Source organism: Dufourea novaeangliae, unplaced genomic scaffold (genome assembly GCF_001272555.1).
Source record: "Dufourea novaeangliae isolate 0120121106 unplaced genomic scaffold, ASM127255v1 scaffold493, whole genome shotgun sequence".
NCBI lineage: Eukaryota > Metazoa > Arthropoda > Insecta > Hymenoptera > Halictidae > Dufourea > Dufourea novaeangliae.
The window spans coordinates 129,942-145,058 of NW_015374430.1; the positions used below are offsets into that span (position 1 = coordinate 129,942).

Here is a 15,117-nt window from a genome sequence, read left to right on the forward strand (position 1 = left end):
ACCTTCCCTCAAAGGATTATTTTTTTATTTCTGTAGGATGTTTCGTTAACTGTACCGTTTACGAATTCTTCAATATTTTGTGTGCTTTGCAATATTCTGTGTTTCGTTTTTCTTTTTTCAGTTCAATTCCTTCGTTGATGGTTCCATTGCATACGAGAACCCATTCGAGTTAAATCTGAGCAATTAAAGCTGGTATTTGAATTTAGTAATTGAATTGCTAATTGAACAACTTCAATCGGAATGGAGTACCTTTTAATGTTTGCATTGTGTTCGTCGAATGAATAACGAAGTATCGTGGTACGATTTAATAAAACACATTTTGCTTAATTTGAATTTTACTCGATGGAATTGTTCCTGAATGTTTACACGTTGTTGATGTTCTTGATGTTATTTATTATTTAGAGGTACTTTCATAATGATGAGTGTATTAAATGGCAAAACGAGAATGGGAGGAAATTAATAGAAGCAGTCTGCCTTACACAGGCACTGTAACTAATTATTCTTCTATATTTTCGTACATTCAATGTTTAAAAATTTTGTTTTGGAAGAATAATTATTCAGATTAGTAAGAAGTTAAATTGCACGGCTACATTTTATATCAGCTCTGTTCAAGATATTCCCATTTCAGTAGAACGTTAGGAGTAAAAAAATATATGAATAATTATAGTACTTTTGATGGAGTTCATGAAACATCCTGAATATTATCAGTCATAAGTTCGAGACTGTATTATCTACCACTACATTTTCATATTTAATAAAATAGACAATTATAATCAGTATTAAATATCTGTGCGTATAATCAAAATCTTCATTATAACAGAAATCTCCAAATCAAGAGTAACTGTTTCAAAATCAACAGACTAATGTACGAAAAAAAGTGGAACAGAAGTAAATATTAGAGTGCAATAATAATTTGTACAAAAAGAAAGAATTATTAGAGAATCACCAGGAGTCTAGAGAACAATTCAAAACCGACTTTCATAACTATCAGAAATAAACAGTGGTCTCGAACTTACGATCGCCGTAATATTCTCTCAGTATCACTCATTTCCCGTAGTCCATGCTCGAAAAGACGACCGTCGCGCTCTTATTTACTACCGTCCGAGAGATTGAAATTACCGGAGTATTATGCAAATCGTCCAGCATAATGAAACGTCAAGTGGCCGATTGAAACCTGTTTATCGTGGTTGAAGTTTAACGACTCGCGTCTCAGTTACTTCAATTGCGGTCAGGTTTCACGGTATTCGCTGCATTTTCCTTTATCGGGACTCTGCTCTCGTTCGTGATTCAGGAGAACTTTGATCTCCCTTCGAATCGCCGAACCTAACTCTAATCGATTCTTCTCTGCTCACAAAATCAACGCCACTGGTCCTGAATAAATTCAAACGAAAAACCATCGAGTCTTGTTTGTCGCTCGTTTCTACGATGAAAACATGGGAACATTCTTCACGAAGATCGTATTAGACAGAAAGAAAAACCAGTCCACACAACAGAACTGCTACGACCTGAATGCTAAAGAGGATCTAGAAAACGGTGTCGCGTTTCCGTTCTATCGATGTGCACCAGAAACGATGTCGTGTCAATTTTTATTTCTTTCCTGATTTCTACGTTAAGATGTTCAAGAGTCCATTTTCTAGCCACCTGGTTTGGTCAGTACGATTCATCGTGGAGATAGTGGTCCATCAAATGGTGGGGAAAGAATTTCGCTGGGACACCAGAGAGCTTCGCGAAGTTCTTTCCTCGTATGATCGAGCCTGCTTTAGCATGAACGCTTAATCACGGGTCGCACGATGGATTCTTCGTCATGGCTTCGTCGGAGTCACTCGGATCCTCCGGCGGTCGCGTGTTACCAAAGCCATCCCTGTTGCAAAATGATCGAATCGGTTAGCTACCAGCCTCTGAATCGACTCGACCGGCAGGGTTGTGGTGGGACTTCGATACTGTTGCTCGCGAGTAGTCTGACTTGGTAACCTGGAATCTTTCAGTGGAAGTTCCTGGATTTTATTCAGTACCAAACTGTCTTCGGATTAAGCTGGATGTCTAGAGGATCTTTGAAGTCTTGAAAGTCTTTGGTAGTCTGAACGTTTTCTTTGCGATAGTCTGGAGATACCTAAATTCTAAATACCTCCAGAATCTGAAAGACGTTTGGTGATTGCACGCTTGCAACACATTTTGGGATTTCTCGAGTCCCGATGTTTGACTCGAGACATCTGGAAGCTGTTTTGATCCCATCGCTGCCGGTGAACACGGTGAAACGCCATCCTGATAGTTTTGTGATGGTTGACAATAAATATGAGATTGTTCCTCGGTAAATAGGAGGTTCGAACGTCCAATGGTTTCCATGGTTAAGACACTTTTGTGTATTTTTCATCTAGATTTTCTGTGTCGCGGTTTCTTTGAGGCATCTTGCATATGAAGTATTGTACCCTGTGGTTTTAGAATAATCGGATTAATAATAAATCACTCAGGTGAACATGTAATTTTGTCTTCATTATCCGAACAATTGTCTTTTGAAAACGTAGTTTCAGCGAAGTAACTTCAATTTCTCTAACAAATTTTGCTGCTCCAATCCCGACCGATTTGGACCCACCAGTTCCATCGATAACGAATCCATACTTTCCTCGTGCTAGAAGAAAGAGAAAAAAAAAATAATTTTCCTCGTTTCGATCACTACACCGCCATCCGTCGAACCGAATATTTTAATTGCGCAAAGCGACAACGAGTGGAGAGCTCTGCGACGCGTCGTTGTTCGAGCGGGTCACATAGGTTCGAGACTGTTTTCGTGGTTCAACGAGGTAGGGGAGCCATGCAGGCCTCGTTTGCCGAATCAATTGATTCTGCATTTTCTATCTGCCGGCGCGAACGACGCCCCAGTAAACATAATTACCGGGTTTAACGGCGACGTTTGCTAATTAGGAACTCTTTTTGTGCGTGGACGGAACGCAAATAGCCGGCGTTCCCCGGCTCCCTGTTGACAGACCGAATTATGTATTAAAAGGGTGCGTTCCCGCTGGCACGACTCGTCCAAACAAACGCGTCGCGGGTTTCGAACGCGTTAGAATTTTTCAAATCGTGACCAGAATAATCCATGAATCGTGACAAACATTGACCCTGTGTTTTTTTTTCGTTCAGACATTTTGAGCGTCAGCCTGGAACGAATTTGCTATTTACTATGTTGGCTATAACGGGTGGAAATAAGTATTCAGTTCGGGTTGTAGGTTGAAATTGGTTGGCTCTAATTGTGGTTATGTTTGACGGTGTAGAATTATGGGTCAGGAGATATAGTAATATTAAAGAGTATTGCATAATAGTGGAAGCTAAAAATGTCATTTCATAGAGATTCCATGAAACTTCTTGAATTTGTATAATATGACGTCATGTATTCCCCTGTGTAAGAATTCTCATGGCAACGCTGAGTGCACCTAATATTTTAGTGTATTAGTTACATCGAATTTTTGCAGATTAATGTTTTCTATCTTTATTAGCTGTGTAGCTTGGTCTCATACTTTCGACTTTGGTCTCATTTTTTCGACTAGTATTCTTGAGTGAAACTGGATTCTGACTACCAGTTAAAACACGAAGCCTGTGAATATTTCTGCTTTGTGATGTTCAGACTATCCGTGCAGTGACTCCTTTGAAGAATATTTCAACAGAAACTAGCAGCAACTAGAAACAGTAGAAACTAGGTCGAATCCTGAAGGTTCATTCATCGTTCGACACAAAAGTTCCTCAATTCTGGAAACGACTGCATTTATTACAGTTTTCTTGTTTGTCCAATGAATTCTTGGCCAGTAATTCCAAAACACTGTATACTGGAGAAGATATCGGTCGAGCGGTTTTTAGTGTCGAAACTTTCACGTGTAAATCCACTGGAAAGAAATGTACTGAAGTTTCGTCAGGACTTCATTGAGCTTCATCGAAGGTGAATGACATGACGATTTACTACAGTATTTACAAAATACCAGTAAATTTAGTAATAAAAAGTGTACGTTATCAGACCAAGAAGCCTCAAAGTTCCGATTATCGATCAAATTTTTAACCAATTCTACAGCGTTGAATCGTAATGCAGGGACTTCCGGTTCCCCCGGAAGTCACCATGGACAAGAGTGTATCTATCACGATGGCGTTTCGTCGCGTCCCTTCGGTCACAATTTCAAATTCTCTGCGCTTTTCGACGAGCGACGACTGACGCGAAACCCGACTTCCACGATTTCGATTCCCTCGGACTGATACGACCGGGGAATCGCAAAAACAAATAAAAACCCACCGATGCTTAGACGAGAAAAATGGCCGCCAGGTCTCATCGCACACACACGAGGCTCATTTGCATTTTTCACTTGTTCCGCGGCCAGACGAGTTCTCTCTTCGTTTTTTATCTGTTCTCTTTTCATTCTTTCGGTTTTTTTTTTTCATTCGTTTCTGTTCTGTCACTTGTTTCGTTCCTCTTCGTTCCGTTTCTTCCTTGCGAATCACAATCGCTGCGGGAAACATTAGCTGATGGGGATGGGTGGTCGAGACAAACCTTACCACGCGAATTATACATACGAGCGAGAAAGTGTACAACAAAACAGAGACCAGTATGCATGCGTGGCACGAGAAAAGGTAGATTTACATAGGTATATTATTATACTACATTGCGCTTTACATCTATCTTTCTCTCATGATCCCATCTGTGACTATATTCAGTTTATCAGTTTCTTTCAAGTCTTTCTTTCTCTTCGCCTTGTACACATTATCTCTCTTTCTGTTTCTCTAGGCTTACAGAACACGATTACTTCTTTGCTTCTTGCCCCTCCACACCACTGTCTCTGATTTCTCTGTCATTCGCGACTGATCGGAAGTCGATCAACATATATTCTTTTTTGCTTTTTCAAACTCTTGACACACCTTCGTCCTGTCCCATTTCTAACGGTTCGCGTGTTCTCCAATGTGGAATACTGTGTACCGTTGGAAAGAAAACGATGAAGACAGTAGATTCTTGGATAATCGTGCAATTTTCTTGTCGGAACGGTTTGAGAAAAGACGGATCGGATTTAACGGATTAATTCGATGTCGCTGTCGCGGGAGCCTGGTGGGAAAGATCGCCGTTTGATCGACGGAAATTAAAATCAGCTATACTGTTTAAACACCTCGTCAGATGTTTAACCACGTTTGGAACGGTTTGATCACCGAACACTAGGAACAATCGATCAATCGAGTCTGGCGATACATTTTACATAGCTTTCGTCGCGATTTTCTTCCGTTGCACCTGGTGAACGTGAGAACGGCGCTTTGAATGTGCGTGTCTAGAAAACAAAACAGAAGGTAAACATCCGCAAGTAAGATCACTTTGGGTTGGTAGAAACTGTCGATAGATCGGCAAAAGGTAATACCATCAGCCGAAAGTGAGGTGAAGCACACGCGTCGCTGAAAATGATCGTAAATCTATACGTACGTACACGCTTTTGCTTATCACGGCTTCGCAAGAATCTTCCTCTTCCCCACCTCTCGTATCTCTCATCACACGCTCATACGTATCTTTTTTCAATTCTCTTTCCTTCTTCTTCGAGGCCAGTCTTTTATCAAGACCCGTTCACTTGGACCATCGCCTCGATATTAGCCCACATTGAGTTAGGACCAATACCGAGGCGAGGTTACAGAACGACGCCGAAAACATCGATTTCACTATTTCTATATACTCTCTCTTTGTCTTCGTTTTCGTTCGTTTCTTCGCCTTCCTCCAATATTGAGTTAGGACCAATACCGAGGCGAGGTTACAGAACGACGCCGAAAACATTGATTTCACTATTTCTATATACTCTCTCTTTGTCTTCGTTTTCGTTCGTTTCTTCGCCTTCCTCCTAAGTTGTCAATCGTCCTATTGCCATCCTATCTTAGAACAGCATGGCTTCCAGCACTCTCTTTAGCTACGAATCAAGAAGTTCGCGCGAGGGTGGGCTGCCCTGACATCACGTTTCCACCATCTTAAGCAGGGTAGAACGTTACCGACGTGATGATCATGTATATTTTTTTTTCTGTTTTATTTTTTAATGTCTGACCAGCAAACGCCGTTTTATGGCCCGCCGTTCCACGTGAAAGCGATCGTCTCTGTGCGTGGAACGGTGACTATGGTCCAATTGGTATGAAATTTAACAGAGTAATTCACAAAATTTTGTGGATTTGGTATTTAATGTGTTTAACATTTTAGATGGATTTTTACCCTTCTCTGTGTCACTTAGAAATGGCACTTGAAGCGTTTCATGGAATTACTAATTCTGATTATAGTCAGATCAGGATTAATTGTTTAATTAACTAATTTTCTAAATTTATCAGTCAAGGCCACTGAGAGGCTATCTCCACCACGTCATTTATATACCCTCCTCTTATGCGACGATGTATTAAAACTTTGACTATATTTTCATTAAAATTAACTGGTCACTCAAGGACACGGATAAACTATCTCCACCGTTTCTCCTAAATTTGCAGACAATAGGCTTTCTATGTCTCAGTGGCGAAAATTAATAATTAGAGCTTTCCATGGAGTTCTTATTGACACATTGTGGGAGAAATGGCCCTTGAGTGAACAACAGATTTTGATCCGACTATAGAACGGCGTTTGCTACGTTCGAAGACACATAGCATACGTAATGTGTAATTATACCGCGTGCACAGAGGCTAGTCTAGATAATATAGCAGGTAGATGAATCATACTTTTCGGATTTCATGTTTTCTAGGACACAGTTATAACATACTCGACGAGAATCCTAGATCTTTGCCCCACCATCTTGATCCACCTCACGGCAAGGAGCAAGAGAGAATGCATATTTCTATTTAATTTTTTTTTATTAATACATTCCTTTTATTTTTCAATTCATTTAGTTCGTTTCGAGGTCATGTGTCCGTTGGTATGCATTTACGTGCGAAATTGCGATCGTAGTAAATTAGTTGTCGCAGTTTCCATCTCATGGAACTGACGTTCTGTAATTAACGTATTACATTGGTTCGCTGCCGTTACATTGCTTCGAAAGATAATGCCAAATTAATCGTTAGTACGGTTGTAGGATGGTCGATGAATTCCTGGGAGAATTTGAGGTACTGTTTTCGAAAGTTCATAGTTGTTCATTTAGTGTTAATCAGTTAGGTATTTTATAGACAGTATAACAATCACCAAAACAATTCCGTAAACCTTGAATTCTCTTTTGAATAAAATTACTCTCATAACTATTTTCCATTCTCACCATCATATTTAAGTAAAGAACGAAAATTCAATGGAGCGTAAACTACGAAGTCGACCACTCGGAATAATAATTTTGCTCCGGTCCTATCTCACAATTAATATGTAAAAGGTATACATGGGAAAAACGGTTCCAGCTCCGTTCCATTCAATTCCGATCGTTTTGTTCCCGCGCCGCGGGGATAACGAATTAAAATTCTAATTTTCCCCCAGGGGAAACGAGGAATCGAGATTCGTATTCGTTTGCCAACGATGAAAATGCATAACGTTGCAAGGAAAACGGGGTAGGGTAAGTGTGTCAGTTACTGTGCCCAATTAAGACGAAGTAAAAAGTTTTCAGTCCATTAAACAGCTATGTTTTATATTTTGCTCTTCGGAAAATTATTAAATTATGTTTTGATGTCTTATGTAATAATGTAAGGGCGCAGTAACTGACACACTTACCCTATCCCGACCAAGAGTGACTTAATCGGACACTATTCGAGCGTAACCGACACCCGAGCCATTGTAAAACATCCTTTGCAGTTTCGAGGAGATGATACGTAGATGCATGCTATCGCGGTTCACTCACCGCTGTGTAATTTCTTTCTCTGTCTCTCTCTCTCTCTCCCTCTCTCTTCATCGAGGTCGTACACCACTTTTCGCCAAGTATCCCTGATAGGTTCGGTTTCAGTCTCGGAAGAGGTGTCTCAGCTTCTCGAGGCAACCTTCTCTATTCTCCTCCCCTGTCCATGATCGTGTGTTCTCTGTCCAGTTTATTAACGGTCCCAGGATTCCTCGACTTCCGGTACCCAGTAACACGAAGTGATCTTCAGAATGCAGAGAATGTAGAGAAGAAGTCTGACGATTTCTTCTGTGATCAGAGTAGATCGTTTCTTGACCCTCGATATTCCTTGAGAGTGTACCGTTCGTTTTGATCCGTGAGCTATGTTGGACGTGTTCTGATAGAAATTCTTGCGAGTCTTGGTGGATCTTGAAGTTGTTAAATTGAGGAGATTCGAGGGATTTAAATTAAACTTATAATCGTTAAATCTCGGGGATATAATTGCTAGGGAAATAGATGAAAAGTGATACTATTTTAATTAATTTGATTTGAGTGATGCTCAACGCAGATAGTGAATTTTGAATTGGATTGGATTATTAAACGTTTCGATTTATAGGACGTAACTAAAGTACTGAATTACGTAATTGGTCAAGACAGATTGTCTTTGGAACATTCTATATAGTATTCCACGGATTAACGAACTGTGAAACGTGATACATGTGAAAAGAAAATTCTTTAGTCATTTTCTTAAGATCATCCAAGGTATAAGTTCACCACCATCTCTCTTCTATTAATTTCTTCTCATAACGATCAACGTTATCACTCTCGACGCAGCGATCGTCTCTTCTAAATCGCTCTGTACAATCAGTGCGAAATAAAAGACTGGTGTTATCGCTACCATAGACCCCGAACAGTTCAAGTAGATATAGCACCTAATTTCGTGCCTTATATGCCTCGAAAACCGAAAAATTCGATAAATTCTCGCGTTCTCCACCATTTTCCTTCTTCAAATTGGTTCCCTTTTCTGTGACGTTCAGTCCAGTCGCTGCCATGAAAATCAATCGATCCGTTTCAACGTTCCCGGAACGGACACGTCGGAGTCTGATTGGCGGAATTGACGGGAGCAGGAAATTCGAATCAACGCCGAGAGACACGCTTGAATTCCAGTATCGCTCGTGGTCGTCGCGCAGTAATCGCGTATCAGTTACCCGTTTTCGTACCATTTCGTTTCTCATTGGTTGTTAATCATTTAACAAGCCCTGCTGGGAACATCGGAGAGTATACCCAGGAAAAAGTAGGCCGAGGTCACCGAAACGGAAAAACTGGTTGCAAACTCTCGTGGATCATTTACGAACACGACGCATTGGGGACCGTTTGGTCTTAGGAAGTCGGGACTTCCCGTTGGTCGAAGATCGCAGGCGAGGACGATGGAGATTGGACCGTCTCGATCCAAAGAGAGGTCGTCAACCGCGTGGCCGACACGACCGTAGATTCCAAGACGATCGATGGAAGATCATCCGACGGAGGATCAAACGAGAAAAGAATATCTTAGAGAATTTTTCGTTTTGAATGACAAAATTATTTTACACCCCTGAGTTTCATTTCGTTTTTTTTTTATTTTCGATTGATTTAAACTCCTATTTTGGGATTTTTCTTCTCGTAACTTATTCAAATGATTCGTTTTCCTTTAATCAACGATCCTCGATTGTGAGACGCGCGAGGAAGCAGGCAGATTAATATACCAGAACCTTTTTAGATACATATATATATATATATACTTTTATATCGGTGTATTCGTATATATACCCCTTGAAGCACTTTTTAACGATTCGTTTTTGAGAGACGGCACACGGGTTTGTTTGTTGAGCGTTGGATCTCTTCGTCGTTGTTACAGATGGGAAAGCTCGGTAGCAATCCATTGGCCGGACTCGCCGCTCTCGGCCTGGGAGGCCTCGCCACACCTGCCAACACCGGCGGACTTAATCCAGCAGGTGAGTGTAAGTGGAAATTTTATTTAATGCATTCACCGCCAGATATATTTCGCCTGACTTCTCGTAGAATTTATTGATTGTGACCGTCACCCATGACCGACAGGACGTAAACGAAAAACTCCGTGTCAAATTTGGTGCCGGTCACGGGTGACTCAAATGGAAAATTTAATGACGATCATCGGGGACTGTCAATACTCAAATGGAAAATTTAATATTGGTTACCGGGACCGTCAATATGTAAACGGAAAATTCGATGTCGGTCACCGGTGACCGACGAGACATACATGGAAAACCCAACGTTGGTTACCAGAAACCGTCAAGACGTAAACGGAAAACACAGTGTCGGTCACCGGTGACCGTCATGACGGTGAATGTGTTAAGCGTTTGTTCCCCTCTAATAGTTTAGTCTTTAACCCTCGGAAGGTGGACGATTGTGATGTCATCGGTCCGTTTGGACCACCGTGCATCATTCTTTCTAAATGCATCTTTTAAACAAATTTCTTTATGAATTAGCTTTCTTTTTATTTGACTGGGTATAAACGATTGCTAACTTAAATTAGTTATAAGAAGCTGTTGAGTTGGATGAAGTTCTTGAAAACTCGAGTCAGAATAACCCAGTCATCGTCGTCCGAGGGTTAATTCTTTGTCGTGAATCCTCACCGTTTGCTAACAGTCTTCCGCGTCCTGGGATCTTAATTCCGAGTAGCCCACAATTGAATCGTTGATATTATAAGCCATATAATGACACCAGACAGTGTATGTTTATGTAGATTTAAACTTTTATAGTTCACTTTCCAAAAACAGAGTTAAATTAATTTGATATCAATACTTTACATACAAACTATCAAGACATAGTATGAAGTACGTTTCATTGATTCGGTTTTAGCTCGGATCAAATTTAATTCAAGGAATAATGATGCAACAATTTATTGAACATTGCGCAACAGTTAAATAGAAACTGACTTATATTATAATAATTTATTTTATAGTGTTCTATACATATTCATGAATTTTTTAAATCCATAAAATGCACACTCTGGTGATACTCCAGGCTTCGATATCAAGCGGGACCAAACCCCAAATGCCCCAAATAAAAAAGTAGAGTTGAAAACACATTCGTTTCTGTTATTAAAGATTCCATTAAAATTTCACATATAACATTAAATGTACGCATGAGTAATCGAAATTTTCCAGCAAAATACAAGGTTTATTTTAGAAGAAAGTAAATCAATTCATCTTAACACTCAGTTCTTGAATTGCTTGAAAACAAAAAATTTCGGATTATTCATACGTACATATACGTAACAGTATATTCCGAATATTCGCGATTAGCTACACGAGACATACTTGAAAGAAAACACGTTGCAAAACGTTTCGTATTTTAGCACTGGCAGCGCTGGCCGGCAGTCAGCTGCGCACCAGCAACACAAACAGGCAACAGCCAGCGGCGAACAATCAGACGCACGAGCTGACCGTGCCGAACGAGCTGATCGGCTGTATCATCGGCAAGGGGGGCAGCAAGATCGCGGAGATCCGTCAGATCTCCGGCGCTGTGATCAGAATCAGTAACTGCGAGGAGAGGGAGGGCGGCGCCACGGATCGTACGATCACCATCACCGGAAATCCGGACGCCGTCGCATTGGCACAATATCTCATCAATATGAGGTGAGTACCATCGGGTACCCCCCTTAGAGAGCACACTCTACGCCCCCATTCCCCCCTCCCCCTCTAATGGTAATCGAGATCGAGGACAAGGGTCTCCCGTCAGAGGAGCGTTTGGGCCTCGATCCGTTGTTTGCACCTTCAGCAAAACCGTTCCAAAAGGGTTCAGAAACCCCAATTCTCTGTCGAATTAGACAATCGAAAGCGGAGAAAAACGCTTCCGTATGTGTCGAAATTCTAAACAAAGTCGAACTCGTCCCGGCTACGTTTTACGGTAGATCGCGCGATACATATACTTCCCTTCTAACCCCCTAGAACCACCCCTACCCCCCTATCTTTCAGATTTTCTTTCGTTCTCATCGATCGGCGATCGAACCGGACAACCCCGCCCCAGACTGTGTATATGTCGTCGGTGTAGATATGTTTACACGTTATAACGATCCGTAAAGGACAACAACCCCTGGTCCCCCGGAAACACCGCCCTACACCCCAATTTTTTCGTATGTTTTTGTGTTACTCGTTCCTTCCCCCCGTAATTGGACCTTTCTTAGCCTTTGGTGTCCTTGAAGGTGATCAGTGAGACTAAGGGAATAGTCGAATTGCCGTCATCGCGATACACACCTCCCCCATCATGTTTGTTATTATTGTTACTATTTATATATATATATATATTTACTCTATTAGCGACGCGCCGGTGTACGATATACATTTGTGTAATCTATTTAGAGATTGTTCCCCTGTGACTTTGGGAATCGCTTTGGATATGTTTAAGTAATATAAGAGTATTCGATGGAGATATCTAGAAAGATAAAATATCGTGTATTGGCGCGTCGATCGCAAGATACTTTTTAAAAGTGTCACGAAGGAGATGGTGGTACCTGGAGAACAGAGAGAGAACCTCGCACATGGGAACGATAACCAAATTTATATAAGTGTTTTTTCCTCGTGTCAACGTTCTCGTGCATGCGACGATCGTAACGCCACCTCCGATCTATAGCGAAAAAAAAAAAAAAGAAACCAAACAGGTGAGGATATTGTCGTAGTTCGTAAGGTCACACATAGCAAATATAGAAGACGTCGGAGCGCCGCGTACCAAAGGGATCATCGTCTGCACGGAGTCGCCGGAAGAGACATCTTCGGTCCGCCTCCCCCCACACGACGGAAGAGGATATTCTTAATCCTTTATTTCCAGGTCCTGCTTTCCAGGCCCAGTACCCTGAGTATCCTGCAGACACATCTCCGCTCAACATCTGTTCCCCATTGTCGCTGGCTGTCCTTTCAAGCAAACATTTATTTTTTTTTTTTTTTTTTTTTTTTTTTTTTTTTAAAGATTTTATTATATATGAACCTAAGACAGAAACGACACGTGTAGTCGAACCTATTCTTATAGCAACGCCATTTTCCGTTACGATTCATTCCCGAAGTGTCCCGCGCAAAGGCATAACAGTGCAATTCTTCCTTCATCCGATTCGGATCTTTTTATTTATTTTTTTTGACAGTATTTTTTTCGGGAAACGCCTTTGGCGAAGGTTTCTCGCAATCTGGTCGTCGCTTTGTATCTTTGAGTGTGTTTATTTTCAATACACTTTGCTATTAATTTCAATTGCACGTTTGGATCATTGTTATGGTTATAGTTTCGAGGTCGAGGTAAAGTCATTTGGAGGTCAGTTCGATCGACCCCGGATGAAAATTAACAGTAGTGATTTGTTATTTTAACTCTGTTTTAATTAACTTATATCAAAATAGCGTTTATCAAATGAACTAAAAGAATGAAAATTATCAAATTAAAATTTTCGACGAACAGAGTCACTCGAACTGACCATCGACCGTTCATTCAAAAACCACACACACCCCCTTCGCCAAAGGTCACGCCCCATATCGATACATACTTTTAATTTTGTTACGTTCTCCCCGCTGTTGTTCATCATTGTGTATCAGTGTTCGATAGTGAATGTCCACGGATGCAGGGCGTACATCTGTTTACCTCCTTAAAAAAAAAAAAAAAAGCCGTGCCATGGGACTAATACCCCGCCCACTCTCTGTTCACACAAAAACGCAGCGACACTTGAATGCTGAACGATACTAACGTAGTCGTCGACGAGATTCGAGATGATCGACCGCGTCCAATAAAGAGCCTGTAAGAAACTATATGTACATCACACTACCCGACCCTCTTTGTGCAAAAAAAAAAATCAGACGAGTTAGCCAACCCAAAAACCGCAATCCCCATAAACGACGGGTGTCCATGATGTTAATTTTTAGCCGGGACCGCGAGAGCACACGCGGTGTCGGTAAAGAGAGAGAAAAAAAAACCTCCACCACTCCCCCCCCCCCCCCACACCCAAACCACCACGTTATAATTATAATCCATTATATTTTATTCCAGATTGTCACTCATAATTTTACTACTGCATTTAATAGCGACAGAATATTCATCAATCCCGTTACTTCTGTACCCCACTCATAACTTGGTAGCCACGATTATTACATATATACCCCCCACCCTCACAAGCATATTCCCCCACGACGGCCCAGGATCCGCGTTCCAGGCCATTCAGACGGCCAATTATCGACCGTGGTCCGGTTGTGCTCCGCGACTCGCCTGAATCAGCAGCCATTTCTGGCAGAGCGCGGATCCTGCGCCTCTCGTTCAGTTTGATTTCCGCTTTTTCAGTGACTCCGACAGAGCCATGCTACACGCGTTCACGCATGAAAAATCCACTTCGCATCCAAAAGTATCCGTGACACGATACCATCGAACGTTTCCGTTCGCTTTTTAGAGTTAGACCACGGGGCACACACTTCTGTAAAGAGAGAGAGAGAGAGAGAGTGTCCTAATCCTCCTTGCTTGGTCGATCATGTATCACGCAACAGTCGATGGCTCTGTCGCGCCAGGCGAAATGGACACCGTGTGATACCTTTTCAGGTGCTCGGTTTTAGAAGTTGAGAGTTTGGTTTGGATGAACACGGTTCCATTTCACTGGACGCCTCCTTGCAGCGCGTCCTCCGCGTCGGGACGCGACTTTGTTGGCCTGGTGCACCAGCGCAAGTGGTTAAGCCACGTTGCCACTTGTGGAATTCGGTAAAAATTTGAACTTCCGTATCTGGTCACCGATGATACCTGTTCGGAATGATCTCCAATAGTCTTTTACATTTTTTAACACGTGGGAACACGGTTTAGAACCGTGGCTACAGGCACAGTCTCCATTCGCAAAGCCAACCGAACCGCGTCCCGAACGCGACAAACTCTCCCCCACACACACCCCCCTCACGAACCACCACGTAGCCGGTGTACTTCAGAGTCTCACGCTCCATGGAGCCACACCTGTGCTATAACTCTCTAAAAAGAAAAAAAGAAAGAAAGCCTGTTAAATACCCGACGACTATGATTTTTCTTTTTCCGTTTCTCTGTCCAACTCGACGCTTCTCTGTTAATCTGATAACTTCTTTCTTCTAGCTACCGGTTTGAATTGTTTCCATCGTCTTTCTTTTTGTTCGCCACTTTATTCTTCTTCTTTTTTTTTTTTAATTTCTTTCATTCTCCATCTCTCTCTGTCACTGTTCTTTTCTTTCTTTTATTTCTGTTCTCATTTTATCGGAAACCACACAGACACACGTGTATATACAAAACGCAACACCTGCATATATAATACCATACGCGCGCATATACACACACACACACACACACACACACCAATCCAAACACT

General features: G+C 41.6%; 1 protein-coding gene across 6 annotated transcripts in view; it reads left to right on the forward strand.

Annotated features, from left to right (window-relative positions):
- LOC107193114 (poly(rC)-binding protein 3) overlaps positions 1-15,117 on the forward strand; it is a 43,856-nt gene that overhangs the window by 21,772 nt on the left and 6,967 nt on the right. For 3 of the 6 annotated variants that reach the window (XM_015582511.1, XM_015582507.1, XM_015582509.1), the window contains exons 6-7: positions 9,652-9,754; positions 11,134-11,413. In XM_015582511.1, coding sequence (XP_015437997.1) covers positions 9,652-9,754; positions 11,134-11,413 — 383 coding nt within the window. The remainder of the gene's footprint in view (positions 1-9,651; positions 9,755-11,133; positions 11,414-15,117) is intronic. The other 3 variants (XM_015582512.1, XM_015582508.1, XM_015582510.1) reach the window with 1 other exon arrangement.